The sequence below is a fragment of the Gekko japonicus genome, unplaced genomic scaffold, assembly GCF_001447785.1.
Source record: "Gekko japonicus isolate JY-2015 unplaced genomic scaffold, Gekko_japonicus_V1.1 scaffold969, whole genome shotgun sequence".
Classification (NCBI taxonomy): domain Eukaryota; kingdom Metazoa; phylum Chordata; class Lepidosauria; order Squamata; family Gekkonidae; genus Gekko; species Gekko japonicus.
Window position 1 is genome coordinate 111544 of NW_015168076.1, and position 19022 is coordinate 130565.

At 39.4% G+C, this 19022-nt stretch overlaps 1 protein-coding gene across 3 annotated transcripts in view; it reads right to left on the reverse strand.

Annotated features, from left to right (window-relative positions):
• Nucleotides 1-1234: 1234 nt before the first annotated feature.
• Nucleotides 1235-19022, reverse strand: part of VEZT (vezatin, adherens junctions transmembrane protein) — a 44832-nt gene continuing 27044 nt past the window's right edge. For 2 of the 3 annotated variants that reach the window (XM_015414648.1, XM_015414650.1), the window contains exons 6-12: nucleotides 17740-17889; nucleotides 15655-15802; nucleotides 14017-14348; nucleotides 12009-12202; nucleotides 6470-6570; nucleotides 5185-5392; nucleotides 1235-3765 (exon numbers count right to left, since the gene is read on the reverse strand). In XM_015414648.1, coding sequence (XP_015270134.1) covers nucleotides 3200-3765; nucleotides 5185-5392; nucleotides 6470-6570; nucleotides 12009-12202; nucleotides 14017-14348; nucleotides 15655-15802; nucleotides 17740-17889 — 1699 coding nt within the window. In that variant the 3' untranslated portion in view covers nucleotides 1235-3199. The remainder of the gene's footprint in view (nucleotides 3766-5184; nucleotides 5393-6469; nucleotides 6571-12008; nucleotides 12203-14016; nucleotides 14349-15654; nucleotides 15803-17739; nucleotides 17890-19022) is intronic. The other variant, XM_015414649.1, reaches the window with a different exon arrangement.

Consider the following 19022-nt stretch of genomic DNA (forward strand, 5'->3'; position numbering starts at 1 on the left):
TTGTAAGTCATTTTACAATAGCCGGCATATATTAATTCTTCATGCATTAGTTCTGCTCACTGAACATACAACCAACCCACATTTTTATCCATTATTAAACATAAAAGTTAATAAACCTGAGTAAGGTGCATATTCTACAACTTTTAAAAGAGATCCCCAAGTTTTGCTCCTTAATATAGTGTGCTGGAAGTCTAAGGCAGCTATTGAGTAATGGGGCCTTTCCTTAAAAATTAAAAGGTGAAGATACTGGAACTAGTTGGTAGTTATTAACAATATCTTGACCATCACTTTTCATCAAAAGTACATGTCCATTCTTTGTGCTAGCTATTGGATCTAAATAAATACTGCATTTTTTAAAAAGGGTCAACCATAATTGACATGTATTGACAATACAGGTAATTAAAAATGGCTTTTACATGCTTCCTTTGAAATTCTGCTAAAGCCTCCAGAGAGGCCAGTAAACATATCTTTCATGAGCAAGAACTGAAGGCTCAGAGATCTGAGAAACATTTCCCAATTCTGAATTAACATTTTTCATTTTCATTTAATAAACAATGTTTGATGTTTTATTAGAGATGTATTCCTAATTTACTTCTACAAACATAGTTCATATGGTTACTTTTACTCCAGAATGAAACCCGCATAATTTACCTGATAGGGCAAAGAAATCATTCAAAAAGCTCAAAAATGCTATAAGTGTTAGATATGGAGACAACTTTATCACTACCGACATTCTTCTGATCTATGCTAAATTTCAGGGAAAAGCAGCAAAATTACTTAGTTCAAACATGGGCACGACATAGACTACAGTCTAGTGCCTCCTGGGATTCTTGCAACAAATCCTGGAATAGATGAGGTTTACCGTGAAACTGCAAAGCCCTGTGGATGGTGATAGACAGGCATTTCTAATATGCAAACTGGCTTAAATAGGACTAAGCACAATTTATTATGAGCCCATTTGATGTATTTATTTAATGCCACTGGAGAGCTTGGTAGTTGCTGACATGGCTTATTATTGAGACAAATCAGCTCTAGTGAAAACTGATTTTAAAATGGAGAACTGTCTCCACTTCATACAACCTTCAGCATTAGGCTATTGCTTTTCACTCTCTCATTGTATTTGCAAACAGGAATGCATCATTCAGCAGAAATATTTCCATCAGAAGATTCTGACAATATTCGCCTGCCAATTTTAAAATAAAGGAAAATAACCAGACATATGGCTAGGCTGCTATTGTACTGAAGGATATACCTGTTTTACTAGTTGGACCCTATCAAAGGTGTCCCCCTGGTGCTGGATAAGTCCCATGTGGAGGAGACCCTGTCTGGAGTACGGAAGAAAACAATGGCAACCATCAAGCACCTGTATGCACAGGGCATCCTGGCTGGCCGCCAGGACACAAATCTGAACTGTCTCAATAATCCTTGCATTATTTGTTCCTTTCCTCAGATCTGCTATTTTAAAAGCATTTTTCCCCTCTTGTCTCTATATGCAATGGACTAACTGAGTTAGACTCTTGGGATGTCAGTGCAAGATTTGTCTCACCCATGACTAACCCCAAATGCATTAAGACCTTGCTCAGGCCTGCTGCTTGACATTAATGCATCAGATAATGATATACATATGACTAGTATGGTAAACTAAAGCATGAAAATTTTCCATTCTTCATAGTAAAAGAACATTCCATATGGCGCACCTTTCCATGAGTCCCACATGCTTTCAGGTAAGATGGATTTACATATGCCCTAAATGGCCTTCAGGAATCAGTTAAGGCAGCCACAATTTCAGAAAATAAATCAAACCAAATAAATAAATGACAACTCCTGGAAGCATCCAGTCCTCAGTTCATTGTGAATTTCATGTTTGTTTAATTTTTCATTTGATTTCTGATACCTCTTACCACAGAACCGATTGTCTCCCGTAAAGTATTTGCTAGGTTTCCTGCAAGCGCCTTTGGCATAGGGAAAGGCTTACCTGAACTCATAACCCAAAGGGCACAAGCTGAAGGCAACTGTAGTAAGTTTTGTATTTTGGAATTTTTTTGTAAACCATCCCCAAAAGAAGTCTGGTTGAGGCCAAGGTACAAATATTTAAAATAAACCAATGCTGAATGTAAAAGCACTATTTTGCATGCTGCAGCAAGAAATGCTGCACCCTTTGTGTAGTGCCTTTAGCTCCCAGAAGAGTCAACTGAAGATACTGCTCTTTAATTATGGAGGGAGAGATGTAGAAGTGACCGATATGAAAACTTATTTGTAGCCCAGGCTGAAAACTAAACAACAAAACAAGAATCTGAATTACCCAAGACAAAAACAAAGTAAAAACTGAAAGTGAAAGGTCACTAAGTACCAGTTACTTATCCTGAAGAAGCAATTTTTTTTCATCCACTGAAGGACATTAATGGAAACAAATATCAGAGGGCGGATTTGTTAGAAACCTATTTATCTTCCTCTACCTACTAAAGGGCTTACTGGTAATCACAAGAGACAATTTAGGAGAGTTTTGTACATGGAGAAACCACTGCATATACATTAAGGATTCAAAAGATTTTGTCTAGAAGTTAAGATGATATGCATAATATCTCCCCCCCCCCGCCACTTTGTAATTCTTTGCCAACATCCCTATATTAGTGCAGACTAGTATTCCAAGACACACCTTTTATGGCTTCCCTTTTAAAAAATGTAAAAACATTCCTTTTTTTAGGCTGAGAGACAGGTGAACCAGCATAAACAACAAAAGCCCCTATTATTGATACCAAACAGAAATTACAGTTGAAGTTAAGCTGATAGGGAGACATACATTATATCATTTATATTCTTGTAAAAGAACAATTTCAAGTAGTTTTACTGTTACTATTCTTATTGAAGTCAGTACTTGGGAAGTGACAAAGACAATTTGCTCTTCCTGTTAGGAAGAAAAGCCTTGTTATATAAATAAAGTATGAAAAGAAATTCCACAAAGTCATCCATGACACATGTAAGAACCGTACAACATACCTTGAGCTTGGTTACACTTGCATGTATATATATTACCAAAGACTAGTAAAGTCAAATTGATATCACAATTTAAAAAAGCACAAGTAGTATCTCATATCTTTGCCATTCAGTATTTTCAAACTATGAATCTCTTTGCATTGTGTTGCTTCAGGTATCCCACTAGCCTTCTGTAATATTCAAACAGGCAAGGTTCAGGTACAATCTATAAACCTTCATTTTCACAGTCCTTTACTTCACTTTTGTTTTGTTTTACAAACATGTCTTCACTCTCCTGTATTTCCCCCTCCTCCTCCTCATCTCCAAATGTCTGTTCTTGCATGGTTGTAAATGTAAGTGACCGGGCAGCAACTTGTGCTGCTAGACCTGATGTGAAACCGAAATCTGTTGATATATGGAGCTGTGCCAGCCTTTGTCTCATGGAGGGTTTTACCACATCTGCCACGGGCGGCAGCAGCACATTCACTCCATCCACACCAGATGGCTCGGATTCTTCTCCCTCTCCATTGCACTGGTAACATGTTCTTCTTTCAAACACTGGTGAGTCACCATTAGCAGTAATGTCTTCTTTCCTCACTCCAGACCCATCAGATAAGTATTCCGTCCTGCCTTCCTCATCCTTAGTAGCATGTGATTTTGGATCGGAGTCTCTCTCTTCTATGTCACCCTCTTTTCTGCTGTAGTCCTGCCTGCCAGAGTCTGAATTCTTAGGCAATGCCAAAATATGTATAGGTTCTTCTAGCTCTACAGTAGGCAAGGGTTTCACTGCAGCTTAAAAAAAAAGGGGGGGGGAATGAAATGACAATTCATACAACTTAACATAATCTACTACATCATGACTGAGCTATAACTTTTAACGTATCTAAAATTCGTATTTTCTGCTGGACGTCTTAGGTAACACCCTATGTACTTTCCTAAATATATAAAGCATATGAAGTAATAAAGAATATGATAAAGTGACAGTATTGCAATATGGAAATTAAAATAAAACTAGTTATTATTTGACCATACATTTGAGTTGCTTTCCTTCACATTCTATTTACCTGTAAGATAACTGGAAGGTCACTCACAGGTAGCATCTTGTAATCTATTTCTTAATGTACAAAATACCAGACACAAGTAAAATAGGTTTCCATTCAGATACTGACTTTCATTACAAATAAAGTTTAATCTATTTAATTTATTTAGCTTTTGTTTAGATACTTGTAACATGCAGAAATGACCCTTGAATACCTATGTTTCTTTGATTTTGCATGTTGAGAATACTGATTATTTTGCTCATTAATTTGTTCTTTCGGAGAATCAGTGGAAGGAAGGAAAGAAGAACATAATGACAAGGAATAGCAAAGTCTCCACTGCTATCAGAAAAGCTGCTAATCCAAATATAACTGTCAGTTTTACTTATGGATGCAGGAATACTGGATGCTAAAAGTAGGCCCCAAATTCTAATAACAACAGTTAAACAGTATCCAGTAAGCTGCTTTACCCACATCTAGGTTTAATGCTGTAGTTTTAATCCAGGAAAGTCTTCTCAATTTGCAGTTTGGATTTTGTTCTTATTATTCTAAACTTCCTCTTTGTTTTCCTCTCACATTGTATTTTCCAAAATATATTGTACAAAGCACAGAAACCAAAATCAGTAAACTGAAAATGGCAAGCCTCAAGCCAACCATAAAGTGTTTTAAATAAGAATTATACACAACTAAATAACCTGTTAAGTCCCCCACAACTGTAAAACACATGAATTTAGTTACAATACATCAATACTTATGACAAATAATAATTTCAAAACAAAATGCCTTTTCCTTCTCTTATTTGTATCATGAGCATTTCTGCAGTTTTCCAAACTTTCTGTACCTAGTCTTAGAATAATACCGCTTAAAAGCAGTCAGAAGATACAAAACCCAATAAACTGATATTAGGTTGCATAGTCTCTGGAACAAAGAACAAAGCTTACTCAATGGAAGTACACACACAATCCCCATGTGTTCGATTAGCCTTAGGAGCTTTTCCATATCCTTAGGGCACAAAAATCTCATCTCTTCCTCTTAGCTGAAGAGAAATTCTGTTAAGCATGTCAACCTAGGACCACAGGTGTTCTAAAGCATTACATCTGGTCATAGCAAACAAAACTACTGTCAAAAGACAGATATACAAAGATTTTCCCAAGCTAAGAAAAATAATGCTTACCATGATCACTAAACAGGAGTTGCTTCCATTTCTGCCTTTCTGCCTCTGAAGCTTTAAATCCCAACACAGATTTTAGTTCCTGCAGCACTCTCTTGGATTCCTCTCTTTCACGCTTTTGTCTCTCTCTGTCTTCCAGGGAAAAGTAATAAAAGTCATCTCTCTTATACTCGCTGTCTATATCTGTATCATCAACATATGCTTCAAGTTCCTGAGGAAAAAGGCAACAAACATCCTGTTGGATTGGCTTACTACCCAAGCCCTGCAAGATGGTGATATTTCTGATCTCCAATGATTGTCCACCATAATTGATGTACATTTTTATGAGGTTCATTCAAATACTTCTAAAGTTCCCCCTCCTTGAGAAACTGCATATCTTACAGCTCAGAGTTCTAGCTATTCTGTATATGTAAAGTACATATAACAATGGTTGCATTGTTCTTCCACAAAGGAAAAGTGTATTCTGCTTTGAGAAGGGCCATTTTATACTTTGTGCCAGACAATGAGTGACAAAAAGTGAGCTAAATCCAAATGTGTAATTCCACATTTATTTAACAGACTATCGTTTCCCTTTCTTAAAGAAGACTTGAGACACCATCCCCTTCACCCTCCAGAAACTAAAGGGAGAAAGGCAGGGGAGTGCATATTTTATTGACGAAAGATTCAGCAGAAGTGGGGAAAAGATACAAGAATCACTAAACTGATATTGGACCGTTACAAAAGTGCAGTCCTTTCAAACACGCCTTTCAATCATGCTTTGTAAGTAATTTTACATGAAGAGAAAAAAAATTGTGATTTACTCCTCATTTCGCATTACTTCAGAAGGTTGTAGATCAATGTCCTCCTCTTCATATCAAAAATTCCTTGCACACAGAAAACTAGCATGCCAAGCAGAGGCCTATTATTAGGACAATTTCACAAAGCATAATATCTTCAAGTGAAAAAACTGGTTTGGGGTAGGGCTGCCAAGTGGGGGCGGGTGGCGGGTAAACCCCCGCTTTGGAGGCCTGATTTCCGCCGCCGCGGAATCGGGCCCTGGGGGGAACTCCGCCCCGGCGTGCGCGTCACCTGGAAGTGACACAGGCACGCTGGGGGCGGGGCCATGGCCATACAAGGGAAATCACTTGGCAACCCTAGTTTGGGGACATATTGTAAATATTTTGTTCTACATTGCACAGAATATGTCAACAAAAAAGGCTACTTGCATTAACTTTAGACATTATTTATTCAGACCTTACGTTTTACTATTGCTAGTAGTAGGATTTTTTAAAACAACAACAGATTTTACCTGCTCTTCAGGAATTGGGTCTTTGTCCTCTATGTGTACAGCAGGCTGTAATGAAGGTATCATGGTGCAATGCTCGTTCTCACCTGACACCTCAGGTTTGTCTGGAAGAAAGGATAAAAAGGAGTCAAATTTGTATTAAAACCTGTGGAACAGCCACTGCAAGTAGCAAAAGTGCTCTGTATTAGCCTACATCAATCAGATTTAATTTATGTTAGAATATACTTCAAAGAGATACAACTGTACTATATCTCTTAAAAACTGACTTAATACACGGGGCGTTTCTCCCGGCATAAACTGCACCAGTTGGAACCGGTGCAGTTTCTGCCGGCATAAACGCGATCACACTTACCCTCGATTTTGCGGATCCCTCCGGTGGACGCCCGCTCACACGCTGCGGGTGTCGGCGTTTTTTTTTTTTAAGGACAGTTTGAGCATGCGCATAGGCAGCCATTCAGAGAATGGCGATTTTTGCACATGCTCAAACACCCCCCCCCATTACATTTAAAATTTAAAGGTAAGTCCTTACTTTTAAAGTTTAAAGCCCAACCTGGCCTCCCTGTAGTTCCGGACTGCTCCAGGAAGTTAAAGTAAGGGCTTTTTTTTTCTTAACAAACGCTCGGGGTGAAGCTTCGCCCGAGCGCATATCGCTTTTTTTAAAAAAAAAAATGGTGGGGGAAAGCCGGAAGCCTCAGGCTTCCGGTGGAAGTGGCTGTACAACGTTTGGAGAGCGATCAGACGCCGGGGTGCACCGTTTTCAACCATTGCACTCAGTTTACCACCACTTGGGACCTAGTGGCAGAGTGCAACGGTTTAAAGGGATTTACATCGGTTAGGGACGGGAGGCAGATGTTCGCCGTGTGAACGCCCGTAAGTACACCGGTTGGAACCGGCACCCTAACCGTTGTAAATCCCCCGTCTGAACGCACCCAATGAGTCCCAATTAATATAGATAAAATTTAGTACATGGCCTAAAATTCTTCAGCTGAGAGTAGTCTTCCTCAAAGTACTTGCATGAACACCATGAATCAGGATACTTTCCAGCCTGGTAAATAAATTGCCTGGGCCAAATTACACTCTAAAAGGGTGGGAAGAATGTGGGTTCCTGGCTGCTGAAGTTTTCAGGCTCTTTGTTCAAATGCTGTATTTTGTCTTCAACTTTCTCTTCCCCATTCGTACACAAAATGACAGATTGCAGATAGGAGTGTTCCTGTATTCATCTGTCAAACATCTCTATCCTCAAGTGTGTTTCTGACTCCAAAGATCTCCTGCTCCATACTGTGCTTCTTCCTCATCAGATCTCACTCATCACATATCATTTCAACAAAGTAAGATTATTCTGGTGTGTGGCACCGGTAGCAAATTGCTACTAGCAATATCCTTGAGAATAAGCCTCACAATAACTATGCTGTGACTTCTAAGGCAGCAATTACATGCACAGTTACTGGGAAATCAGATCAGTCAGTAGCCACTCACTTGCAAGTATTAGTATGCATAAAACCAGAATTAATCTTGTTTTCTTACTGAAGTGACAGGATTTACATGCTCAAACATAAGCTCCCTTAACTGGCCTGATTGCTGTGCATTGTTATTTACACATATGTAAGCTTCAGTTTTTTGACTTTATATTGGGACTCTATGCTCTGTTACTCAAATACTTCAAATGAAGAAAGAATGAACTGCCAGGGATCCAATAGCTGGTTATGGATAATTCCCAGGATGAAGGCCTTAAGAAGGAACCAATCCTTTAATTTTAAGTGTGTGTCACAAGAAATACATGTGTTTATAAGACTCTGACACCCAGTCATTCATGCTGCCTGTTCACACTGCTGACAAGCGGATATGGCCCATGGCTGGGAATCCCCCTTTGCTCCCTACCCCCATGCCACCCACTGCTCAGCCAATCAGTGATATGAAGCCATAAGGTGCATTCTGGCAGTGGGCACTACTTGCTTGCACTTCTGTTGAGCAGGTGGCACCCATCCTGGGAGCCCACCAGGGCTGCTCACCCGCTCTGGAGGACAAGTAGTGAATCACAGCCATGGCTTCAGTAAAAGCTTGGTTAGCTTGCAAAGGCATGGGGAGAGCTTTACGCTCTGCAGGTAACAACCTGCTGGTGAACCCTGGCCCCAAACATGTCCAGCTGTCCTGGATCAGGGCCAGGATCTTTTTGATCCTGGCCCTGACCTGGTGGAACTCTCTGCCTAATACCACCAGGACCCTGCCGGATCTTATGCTATTCCGCAGAGCCTGCAAGGCAGAGGTGTTCCGCCAGAATTTTGGTTGAAGACAGCAACGGTGTTCTATCATGGCTGCCCCCCCCCCTTAATTCTGATCTTGTGTTCCCTCTCCCAGAAAGTCCGGAACTGGGATAAAAAATTTAAGGATGCCATCTGGGACTTTTTAATTTGGTTTTCAAAAATTTGTTATTCTACTTTTGTTATTCTGAATTTTTTAATGTTTTATATATTCATTTTATGGCTTTATGCCTCTGTTGTACATCACCCAGAGCCTGGTGCAAACCAGGATGGGGCAATTAATAAATCAAATAAATAGTAACAATAACAACAACCACCTCAGTTTCTCAATGATGCCAGTGAGAAAACATTTTACTGTAGCAATATTAACACTGGTAACACTGCTATAATGTATGTCAAGGCTTTGGAGAAATTGATACCATTAATAAATATTACAGTGCCTGTGTACTTATATTTAATGTAGCATGCAGTTGTTCAACAAAGCCTAAAAAGTAAATCCCAAAAGCAGAAGAATCTGACAGCAAAGATTCCTTTGACAAGTTTATACAAATGTATTGTTGCATGAGATTTCTAGAAGCAAGCGCAGATTTTATCAAATGCATGGTTTGGAAATGTTTAATACAGTTCTGTTCACATAACGACAAGAGGTGTAATATTTAAGCAGTAAAGAGGGCATGGGGAAGGCATTGGGTACTGTAAAAGCACCTACATAACTGGCTATAGAATAAAGTATTATACAACCAGCTACAATTGGCAGGTTGAATTCAACTTTCCCAGGTCTCAAATTATATATATATATATATATTGGGGAGAGGGGGTGAGTAATAACAGTGTATTATGTCTGGAGAGAATACAATTCACATGAGATTCCAATCTATTTTTCAAGGATGACAATGGAATAAAGGGATTGCTAAAGGAAGATGGGGAGATGGCAGAGAAGCTCAATTACTGTTTTGCTTCTGTATTCACTATGGAAAGTAGGGGGCACGTACCCATGCCACAAGAGGTGTAATATTTAAGCAGTAAAGAGGGCATGGGGAAGGCATTGGGTACTGTAAAAGCACCTACATAACTTCCTATTTTCAGGAAGGGAGTTTGAAGAACTGAGCCACACTGAGGTAAGCAGAGATGGTTCTAGACCTACTGGGAAAATCAAAAATTGTTAAGTCTCCAGGTCCTGATGGCATACACCTGAGAGTTCTTAAACAACTCAGAGGTGAAACAGTTGATCTACTAACTACTAATAGTGATATGTAAACTATCACTAAATTTAGCCACTGTACCAGAAGACTGGAGAGTCGCAAATGTAACATGAATTTTTAAAAAGGGATCCAGAAAGGAAACAGGAAATTAAAGGCCAGTCAGCGTAATGACTGTCCCAGGCAAATTATTAGAAACTATAATCAAAGATGGAATTGTTAGGCACATAGAGGGACAAGCCTGCTGAGGGAAAATCAGCATGGCTTCTGCAAAGGGAAGTCTGGCCTCACCAACCTTGTGGAGTTCTTTGAGAGAACGAACAAGCATGCAGACAGTGGTGGCCTGGTAGACATTATATACCTGGACTTTCAAAAGGCTTTTGACAAGATACCTCACCAAAGACTCCTGAGTAAACTTAGCAGTCATGGGAGAAGAGGACAGGTTCTCTTATGGATTAAAAACTTGTTAAATGACAGGAAGCAAAGAATAGGAATCAATGGACAGTTCTTACAATAAAGTAAGCAGTGAGGCCCCACAAGGATCGGTATGGGGGCCGCTCCTATTTAATTTATTCATAAATTAATGAACTCCGGTCGCGAAAGCCTTCGAGAACATATTGATACAAAATTATTCAGGATGGTGAAAACCAAGGCTGACTGTGAAGAGCTCCAAGAGGACCTCCACAAACTGGGTGAGTGAGCGACAATCTGACAAATGAAGTTCAATGTTGGTAAACTGGGATCAAAAACTCCCAACTTTGAGTATAGGGCGGCTAATCATGTGTGAACTTGCTGAGAATGAGAGGGGAAAAGATCTTGGGGTCGTCACGGATAGCTCAATGAAAATGTCAACCCAGTGTGGTGCAGCATTGAAAAAGGCAAACCTTATGTTAGGGATTATTAGAAGAGGGATTGAGAATAAAACAACCAATATTGTAATGCCCCTATATAGATTTATGGTGGGGCCTCATTTGGAATACTGTGTACATTTCTGGTCACTGTATCTCAAAAAGGACATTGCAGAGCTGGAAAGGACAGAGGAGGGCAACAACAACAGAGGAGGGGATTGGAGCACCTTCCCAGTGAGGAAAGTCTGAAGGGTCTGGAACTTTTAAGTTTAGAAAAGAGACTACTAAGGGGGGGACATGATAGAGGTTTATAAAATTCCACATGGGGTGGAGAGAGTTGACAAAGAGAAATTGTTCTCCCTCTCCCAAAATACTAGAACTCGAGGGCATCCAATGATGCTGATGGGCAGTAGGTTCAGGAGGGACAAAAGGAAATGCTACTTTACAGAGTGATTAAAATGTGGAATTCACTGCCAGAGGATGTAGTGATGGCCACAGGAATAAACAGCTTGAAAAGGGGATTAGATTGATTCATGGAGGATAAGTCTATCAACGGCTACTAGCCATCGTGACTGAGGGGAGGCAGCATATTCAGAGGACTAATCCTCTGAATCCCAGAGCCAGGAAGCAACATCAGGGGAAGGCCTCGGCCTCTATGCCCTATTGTTGGCCACTGTGAGAGACAGGATGCTAGACCAGACAGACTATTGGTCTGATTCAGCAGGGCTCTTATGTTCTCATGACAGAAATAATACTATATAGTCTCTTGTATACAATTCAAATCATCTTGATTAATGATTATTATATTGTAGAAAACCAGATGATTACTATAATACTAAAATGAGATGAGTATGTGAAATATAGTATCTACAGCTGCCAGGCTGTGGCACGACAGACCAAGATGAATTGATTACAATATATGCAAATGTCCCCACAATGTTTAATCAACTAGAGGTAAATAAGGATATGGTCACTAAATCTGCTATGAGGCAGCCATCTATTAGTTGACAATATCTAATCATGTGGAAACATTCCATGAAGCTAAGAATGTCTGTATTTAGCAGGGTGCCCTATCTTTTTCATTGAATCTTGGTGCCACCTAATAGCAAAGCCAAAGTAAATGCCTCTTTCCTCCAGCCCTGCAGGATTTGGCTGCATACATGGGGTCAACTTGTAGATCTCCCCATTTTTTAAAGGGATTTTTCAACTGCTGGTTAATCATGTTGTAAAAATATACCTTTTTTATCACGATTTCTTCGAACCACTTTTTCCACCTGAGAAAGGGCTTCTTCCCAGCAGCTGTTGCTAGCTTGCATGTGAGGCTGAATCAGCTTTAGTTTTTGTTCTACAACTTGGTAGGCCTCTAAAGAGTGTTCTTGGCTTTCCTTGGAACTAACAAATTTTTCAAGGTCATCTTCCAGAATTATTACTCTGGACAAAAAAGAAATGTTAACACCTTATTAACTTCTTAATCAAACATCTTGTGTATCTCCTTGATCATTTAAACTTCCCCAGATAGTATTTTACAATTTGTCCTATTCTTTGTCTTGTTCATACAAAAGGAGTAATCATTTTGTTTTCTGATGTATTTTAAAATATACATACCACTGCCTCCTCAGCTGACTGGCAGTATCCCAGAACAGCTTGAAAGGTAGAGTAAGGGAGAGACTGAGATAACAGTCAAAATGGCTCCCAATCTCTCATAAGAACTTCTTCCCTTGTGAATAGCCGGGAATTACATGGAGACATGCACGGCTTTCTGTGGTACCTTCAAAAGGGGCTAAGAGGACAATGAGAAGTTCCCAGGTGCTCCCAACAGGATGCATCAAAGACGGAAATGAGGGAGGCACCCTCAATCCTTAGTTCTGAGGCCACTGCTGGAAGACCAGCTAACGGGATAGTGAACATCTTCCAGCTGTAGCTCATAACTCCATATATTTAATCTACAGGTATGAGCAATCTGGATATCACTGATCCTTCTGTTGTTCAGAGGACACATAAAATTGTAATAGGTTAGGATAGTCTCTACCCCACAATATCACTGTGTCTAGCTTTACTGGGATATGTGCAATGTCAACATACCACAAGATACTGGCCAGAGTCTAAAAGGTGAAATATAATTTACAGTGCAATCCTAAACAGCAGTATACCATACTAATTCCATTAAAGCAAACTGACTCAGAATGGTTTAACACTAATTAAGATTGTATTGTTGCTTACATAATTCAAGCCTCTAAAGTGGCAGATAGAAGCACCCTTTCTGAAATTCTAGACTAGTTCCACATAAGTAGCAAAGAAGAACCAGACAGACTAATGCTGGATAGAAATTAGTAACAAGGAGTGTTACTAAAGAAAAACACTATTTTTGCTGAGTGACTGAATGAATAGGAGGGGAACAGAACAGCTTTCTACTTTGCATAGTACCTCTGAAAAATAATGAGAAGTAGTACCTGCACAACTGAGCAGGAAAAAAAATAGGCGCACACCCCAATGTTCAGGCTTTTTAAATTTAGTCTCAGCAAAGCAAAAGAATCCAAATACAAGACTCCCCTTTCCTCTCACTAACATCTCTGCTCTACAAACATTTCTTTTAGAAATAAAAACTGACTTATATGAGTAGACACAGGAAAATTAAACACACGCACCAAAGACATATGCATGCTTAAACCTATGGATTTTAATTAATTGTTTTCACAGGTATTACCAGAATTATCCACACTACTGTGGCCTCTGCCTTTGCATACATAGTAGTTATCTGAAAAAGTGAGCAGTGACTCACAAAAGCTCATACACTGCCACAAATGTTGTTATTTTCTGAGGTGCTAATGGACTCTTGCTCTTTTCTAATAGTACTTGTCAGTACAATTCTATGCAGAGTAACTCCAGTCTAAATCCACTGATTCCAGGTGCATTACTCTAGAGTAACTGCATAGGCCTGCACTGTTATCAGATCTCTTTACGATTCTGGGATCAGTTCCAAATATTAACCCTGTCGCGCACGTTTTTTAGAAACACAATGTGTTATTTTATGCTCAAACTCTGTACAGGTACAGCAAATTCTAATTTGAAACTATTTCCACTTTACTGAACATAATTACATTTTTGGTTAAGTAGGTGTCGGGGGAAAGTTACATTGGCCACTAGAAATCAGCATAAAATGTCTTTAAAAGACAACAGTGTAGATTTTTAAGCAACAACTACCATTAGACTACTAGCAAGATGTTCTCTCATAGATATCAACTTACTCATTCAGTAAGGCCTTCAGATGGAGCTGCAAACTACGCACTGCAGTATGAAGATGGTTTAGCTCTCTTGACTTCTGGTTGGTTTTGATTAAACGATCAGAACCAGATTGATGATGGGTTTCAAAGTACCGATAAAACTCATAACTTCGTTTCAGTTCTTCTAAGCAGGCAGCATGAGCATGAGGCAGACCTTGAGTCACATCAGAAAATACACAAAGAGGCAAACGTTCCGGCGTAATCAGATTCTTAGGGGAAGCATTGGAAGGAGACATCAGAAGAACCAGCCGCCTGAAGAATTCAGAACTTTGCCCTACCCAAAGCTGAAACAAAACCTAAAATCACAGAAACAAGTCACTATAATCTATGTTGTTTAAAAAGATAACCATTTTTTTCATTTTCCCACTTTGTCACACAATATGCTTTCTCATTGGCAGAAAAAAAAGACCATTATAAATGATGGGGGAAACAGCCATTTCTTTTTCTAAATAATAATTCTGGTTTATGCTTGGCAGAGATTGAAATGACTTTTCCCATAAGAGCTATTATTTTAATACCCTTATCTAAATGCGTGTTTCAGAGGCAGTACCAATGCTGACCTTTTGGGGACCCCTCCACAGTGAAGACAGAGGCAAAAAAAGTATTCAGCTTCTCTGTCACTTCCCTATCATCCTTCAGTAATTGTTTTACCCCTTGGTCATCCAAGGGACCCTCTGCCTCCCTGGCTGGTTTTCTGCTTCTAATGTAAATGAAGAAATTTTTATTGTCGGTCTTTAGGTTCTTTGCAATATCTTCCTTTTTGCCCGTCTGATCAACAACTTGCATTTTATTTACCAAAGCCTGTGCTCCCTTTTATTTACCTCACTCAGACTAGCCTTCCACCGCTTAAAGGAATCCTTCTTACCTTTTACCTCTTCCATTACTTTGCTCTATGCAGGCCTTTTTAAAATACCTACTCATACCTTTCCTAACCTGCAGTATACATTGTATCTGAGCTTCCAGGATTGTAGTTTTAAATCGTCTCCAAGCTTCCAAAAGTGATTTGACCCTCCTTACCTTTCCTTTCAGTTGCTTCTTCACAAGTCCCCTCATTTGAGAGAAGTTCCCCCGTCTAAAGTTAAATGCAATTGTATCGGTCTTTTTTGGCAACTCTCTATTTACACAAATGCTAAATTTAATAGCTTCATGGTCACTGTTCCCAACCAGTGCTATCACATTTACATCTCTCACCAGGTCTTGCGTATTACTTAAGACCAAGTCCAGGATTGCCTTCCTCCTGGTAGGTTTGGTGACCATCTGCTCCATGGCACAGTCACTGAGAGCATCTAGAAATCCAATCTCTTTCTCCTGACAACACATATTAACTCAATCAATGTGTGTCAGTGTTATGACGCAGTTATTTCATCTAGCTGCTTTCCTTAATTCTTTTTCTGTTTTTAAATCATCCTCTAACTTTTGATCTGGTGGGTGCTAACAAACTCCCAAAGCTTCCTTCCTACAATTAGTTAAAATGTTCCAGATAATTTAATGAACTTTGGACTGTTTTTCATTTGTTATTAAGACTCACTTCTATTTAGTTATTCTACAGACTACCAAAAACAACAAAAATAGGCTGCTGCCAAGACTAAAATGCGAGGTTACCTTCAATGCGGGCAGGCTGAAGCCATCTGTGAAATTGTGAGCTTCTTCTTCAGATACTTGTTCTTCACTCAGTCCCAGGCCAAGTTCCTTAAAAGGCACCACACAGATGTAGTTTGTCACATTGTCACTTTCAGAATTCAGTGGATAGGTTTAGCTGGGGTTAAGGCATTAACAATAAAGCATTTGTATTACGTGAAACATGAAGACACACAAAGAAAAAACAACAACAGGCTACCTTTCTAAAAAAAAAAATTCACAACACAGAAAATTCACAGAAATAGGCATGTCCTTATCAGTGGCTGCTTGCTGTGTTTACCAATAGGTCATAAACTGATATTACAAACAAAATTGAAGCTGTCAACATTTGTGAATAAGCAGTAGCCAACATTTCTTTACTTCCATATTTAAAAGGACACAACCAACAAATTATAAATGATTACAAAGTGACAAAAAGTATATAAAAAGCACAAATAAAAAGCAAATTAAATCTCATACTAATTATAAGTATTAAACCAAGTCGACAATCTATTGGGGTTTAAAAGGACAACTTTCTGAGCTTGAATGATTTTAGCAATGTACTCTTTTCAAATTAATATGAAGTCCTGATAAGCAAGCTTCTTCTGCAAATGAAATTCTGAATGCTGCCTCTCAGTTTTGTTTGTATTACTCAATGCCTTGGTTATTTGTTAATTACATATCTAGGTCACAAAACTCAAAATTTCTGTGCAATCCAAATTTTGCTCTTCAGACTCCCAAAAGAAATTTCTTCCAAGTATCAAGGGAGTTCTTTCAGTGATACCAAGCATCTCTCCTTTCCCAATATCCATGTCAGGATTTTCATATAAAGTCCATTTAAAGACCCTGTGTTTCTGTTTCTAGCTAGCTAAAATACTGCAACACACTGATTCAGTACATGCCACAGTCAGTGAGTTTGCTTTGTCCAAAATTAAATGCCATCTGTTCCATTAAAATTTCATCAGCTGAACAGAATAACCTTTAAAAAAAGTTCTGTGGCATATAAAAAACGCTGGGCATTTGAAGGAGCAAAGAGGCAAAAGGACTTCATATCATTATATAGCTAGACATCAAAAACAGGCAACTGCCAAATTGATTCAAAGTGGTCACTGCCCTCCTAAACACCCTTATTCCTAAGGAAGAGAGGGGACAAAAACTCCAGCCAAATACAGAAAAGAGAACATCTCCTGTACTGAATCTAACCAGGTCAAACATCATCTTCCAAAGAATGCTTTCCCCTCTTTGCATTTTAACCCAGCAGAAATCTGCCTTTGGGTAATCTTTCCTGTTTACTCCTTTCCCTTAAGCTCAGTTAAGTATAAGCTGTATTCAAGCCTTATGTCTACAGGAAGAAAAAGACAGACTACCTGAGAACAGCTACAGAGACAGGAAGAATGGATGGTCAGAAAAAACTGGAAGAGCTAGGACAAGGGCATAAAGCCCATTGAGTTTGCTGGACTTCAATTGTACTGTAAGGCTGCATGCAGTCCTATGCGCACAGAATAGGAAGCAAGCTCCATTACTTCTGATCATGCATGCACAGGATTGGGCTGTAAGCAAATCTGACCAAACATACCTAATTATGACTTGGAAATAGAGAGAAGGGTGGGGTTGACAGAGAGAGTGGGAGAAGGAATGGTGTAAAAAACGCATGCGGGCTGGGTTCAGGGGGAAAAACAAATTCTTCACCAAATTCTTATAGTCCCAGAAGACACCTCTTGTAATATGGTATAGTTGACAGAGTGCTGGATTTGGAAGACTCAGTTTAAACTCCCACTTAGCTATGCACTCATTGGGTAACCATAGACCAGTAACCATCTAACAGCCTAACCTATCTCACAGGGATTACTGAATGTAATGTGTCAGGGGAAAACCACATGTGCCACCCTAGGCTCCTTAGAGACAGTCAAGGAAAATGTAATCAAATAAACAGAGCCAAGTCTCTAAATGTGTAGGATATTAAGTCATAGCCCCATTGACACGATGAACTCATGCGTTACAAACAAAATGAATTAAGAACCAATTCAGCAGTCTCTCATTTTTCTATGTAACCTATTTGAGAAAGGATATTGTTTCAGCATGTACAAGGTAGCTAGCCTTGAAGCTCTGAAATTGGCTCTTACTGATCGGTACACAGCTTTCCGAAGACCAATAAGATGCTGACAAGGATGCTGTCCAGCTTTATTAAATGGGCAAGCAGCACTGACCCTGTCAAGTAAACTTGAAAAGTAAAATGTGATACAACTGTACAGATGTCCTACAGAATTATCAAAATTACAATACTATTAGCTCAGTTTTTTCTTCATAAATACATCTTTATGCAAATTGAAAAAAATACAAGCAAGCCCTTATCATCCAGACATAAACAATATACTCCATTAATGGTTTAAAAATTCAGTAGGAAAGGTGCTACTCCCAACAGAGCAACAGCAATAGTAAATTAGTGCTGGGGGGGGGGGGAATCCAAAGTATAAATCTTTATATACAATTTCCAACCTGCTTCCTTCTTCATTGCATGAATATGCTTCTCCATAATCCTATAAAAACTTCAGTCCCAATTTCATGGTCCTGAACAGAAATGGCTTCCAGTTTGAAGATGGTGCCAAAAGCAAGAATGATAAGTGAGGTAAGCATAAAGTTATGGTGGTCTTCTCTATATACTTAACAAGAGATTTCTACTGATCATGGTCAAGAGTTCAGGGATAAGTTGGTAGCACACAAGAAAAAACTGCTGGCCTGTGGCTCAACAACAAACTAGGATAGGTAGTTCTTTAGGTGTACCAATTTGGATCTGGCATGGGGGGAAGGGACAGGGGTTTCAATACAGAGTGTAGGAATGAGCACAGAGATGGGTATACTAAAATAACATGTCCCAAGACTGTCTAGAAATCACAGCTGGTGCAGAGTGCTGTGGCCAGAGTGTTGACTGAAGTGGGTTATATGGACCATATCACTCCAGTCTTGTTACATCTATACTGGCTCTCAGTTGCTTCCAGACTCAATTCAAGGTCCTAGTACTGATCTTTAAAGCTCTATATGGCTTAGGACCCGCATACTTTAAACCTTTTCCCATCTACTCTGGTCATTTTTGGAGGCCCTCTTTTGTGTGCCCTTACCATCTGAGGCTAGACTCCTGTGGCCTTTTCAGTCACAGCACCAAACTGACAGATTATTCTGTCTCCCTCTATCACTGTCTTCCACCAGTGAGTGAAGACCTTTCTGTTTTGTTTGACATACTCCCAATAACTGCTATTGGCCTGCCTCCCTGGTTTTGGTGTCTTGTGTTTATATGCTTTGCTGAATGTATGCATTAATTTAAATGCTGTTTTAATATTTACCATTTTGGGGACCCT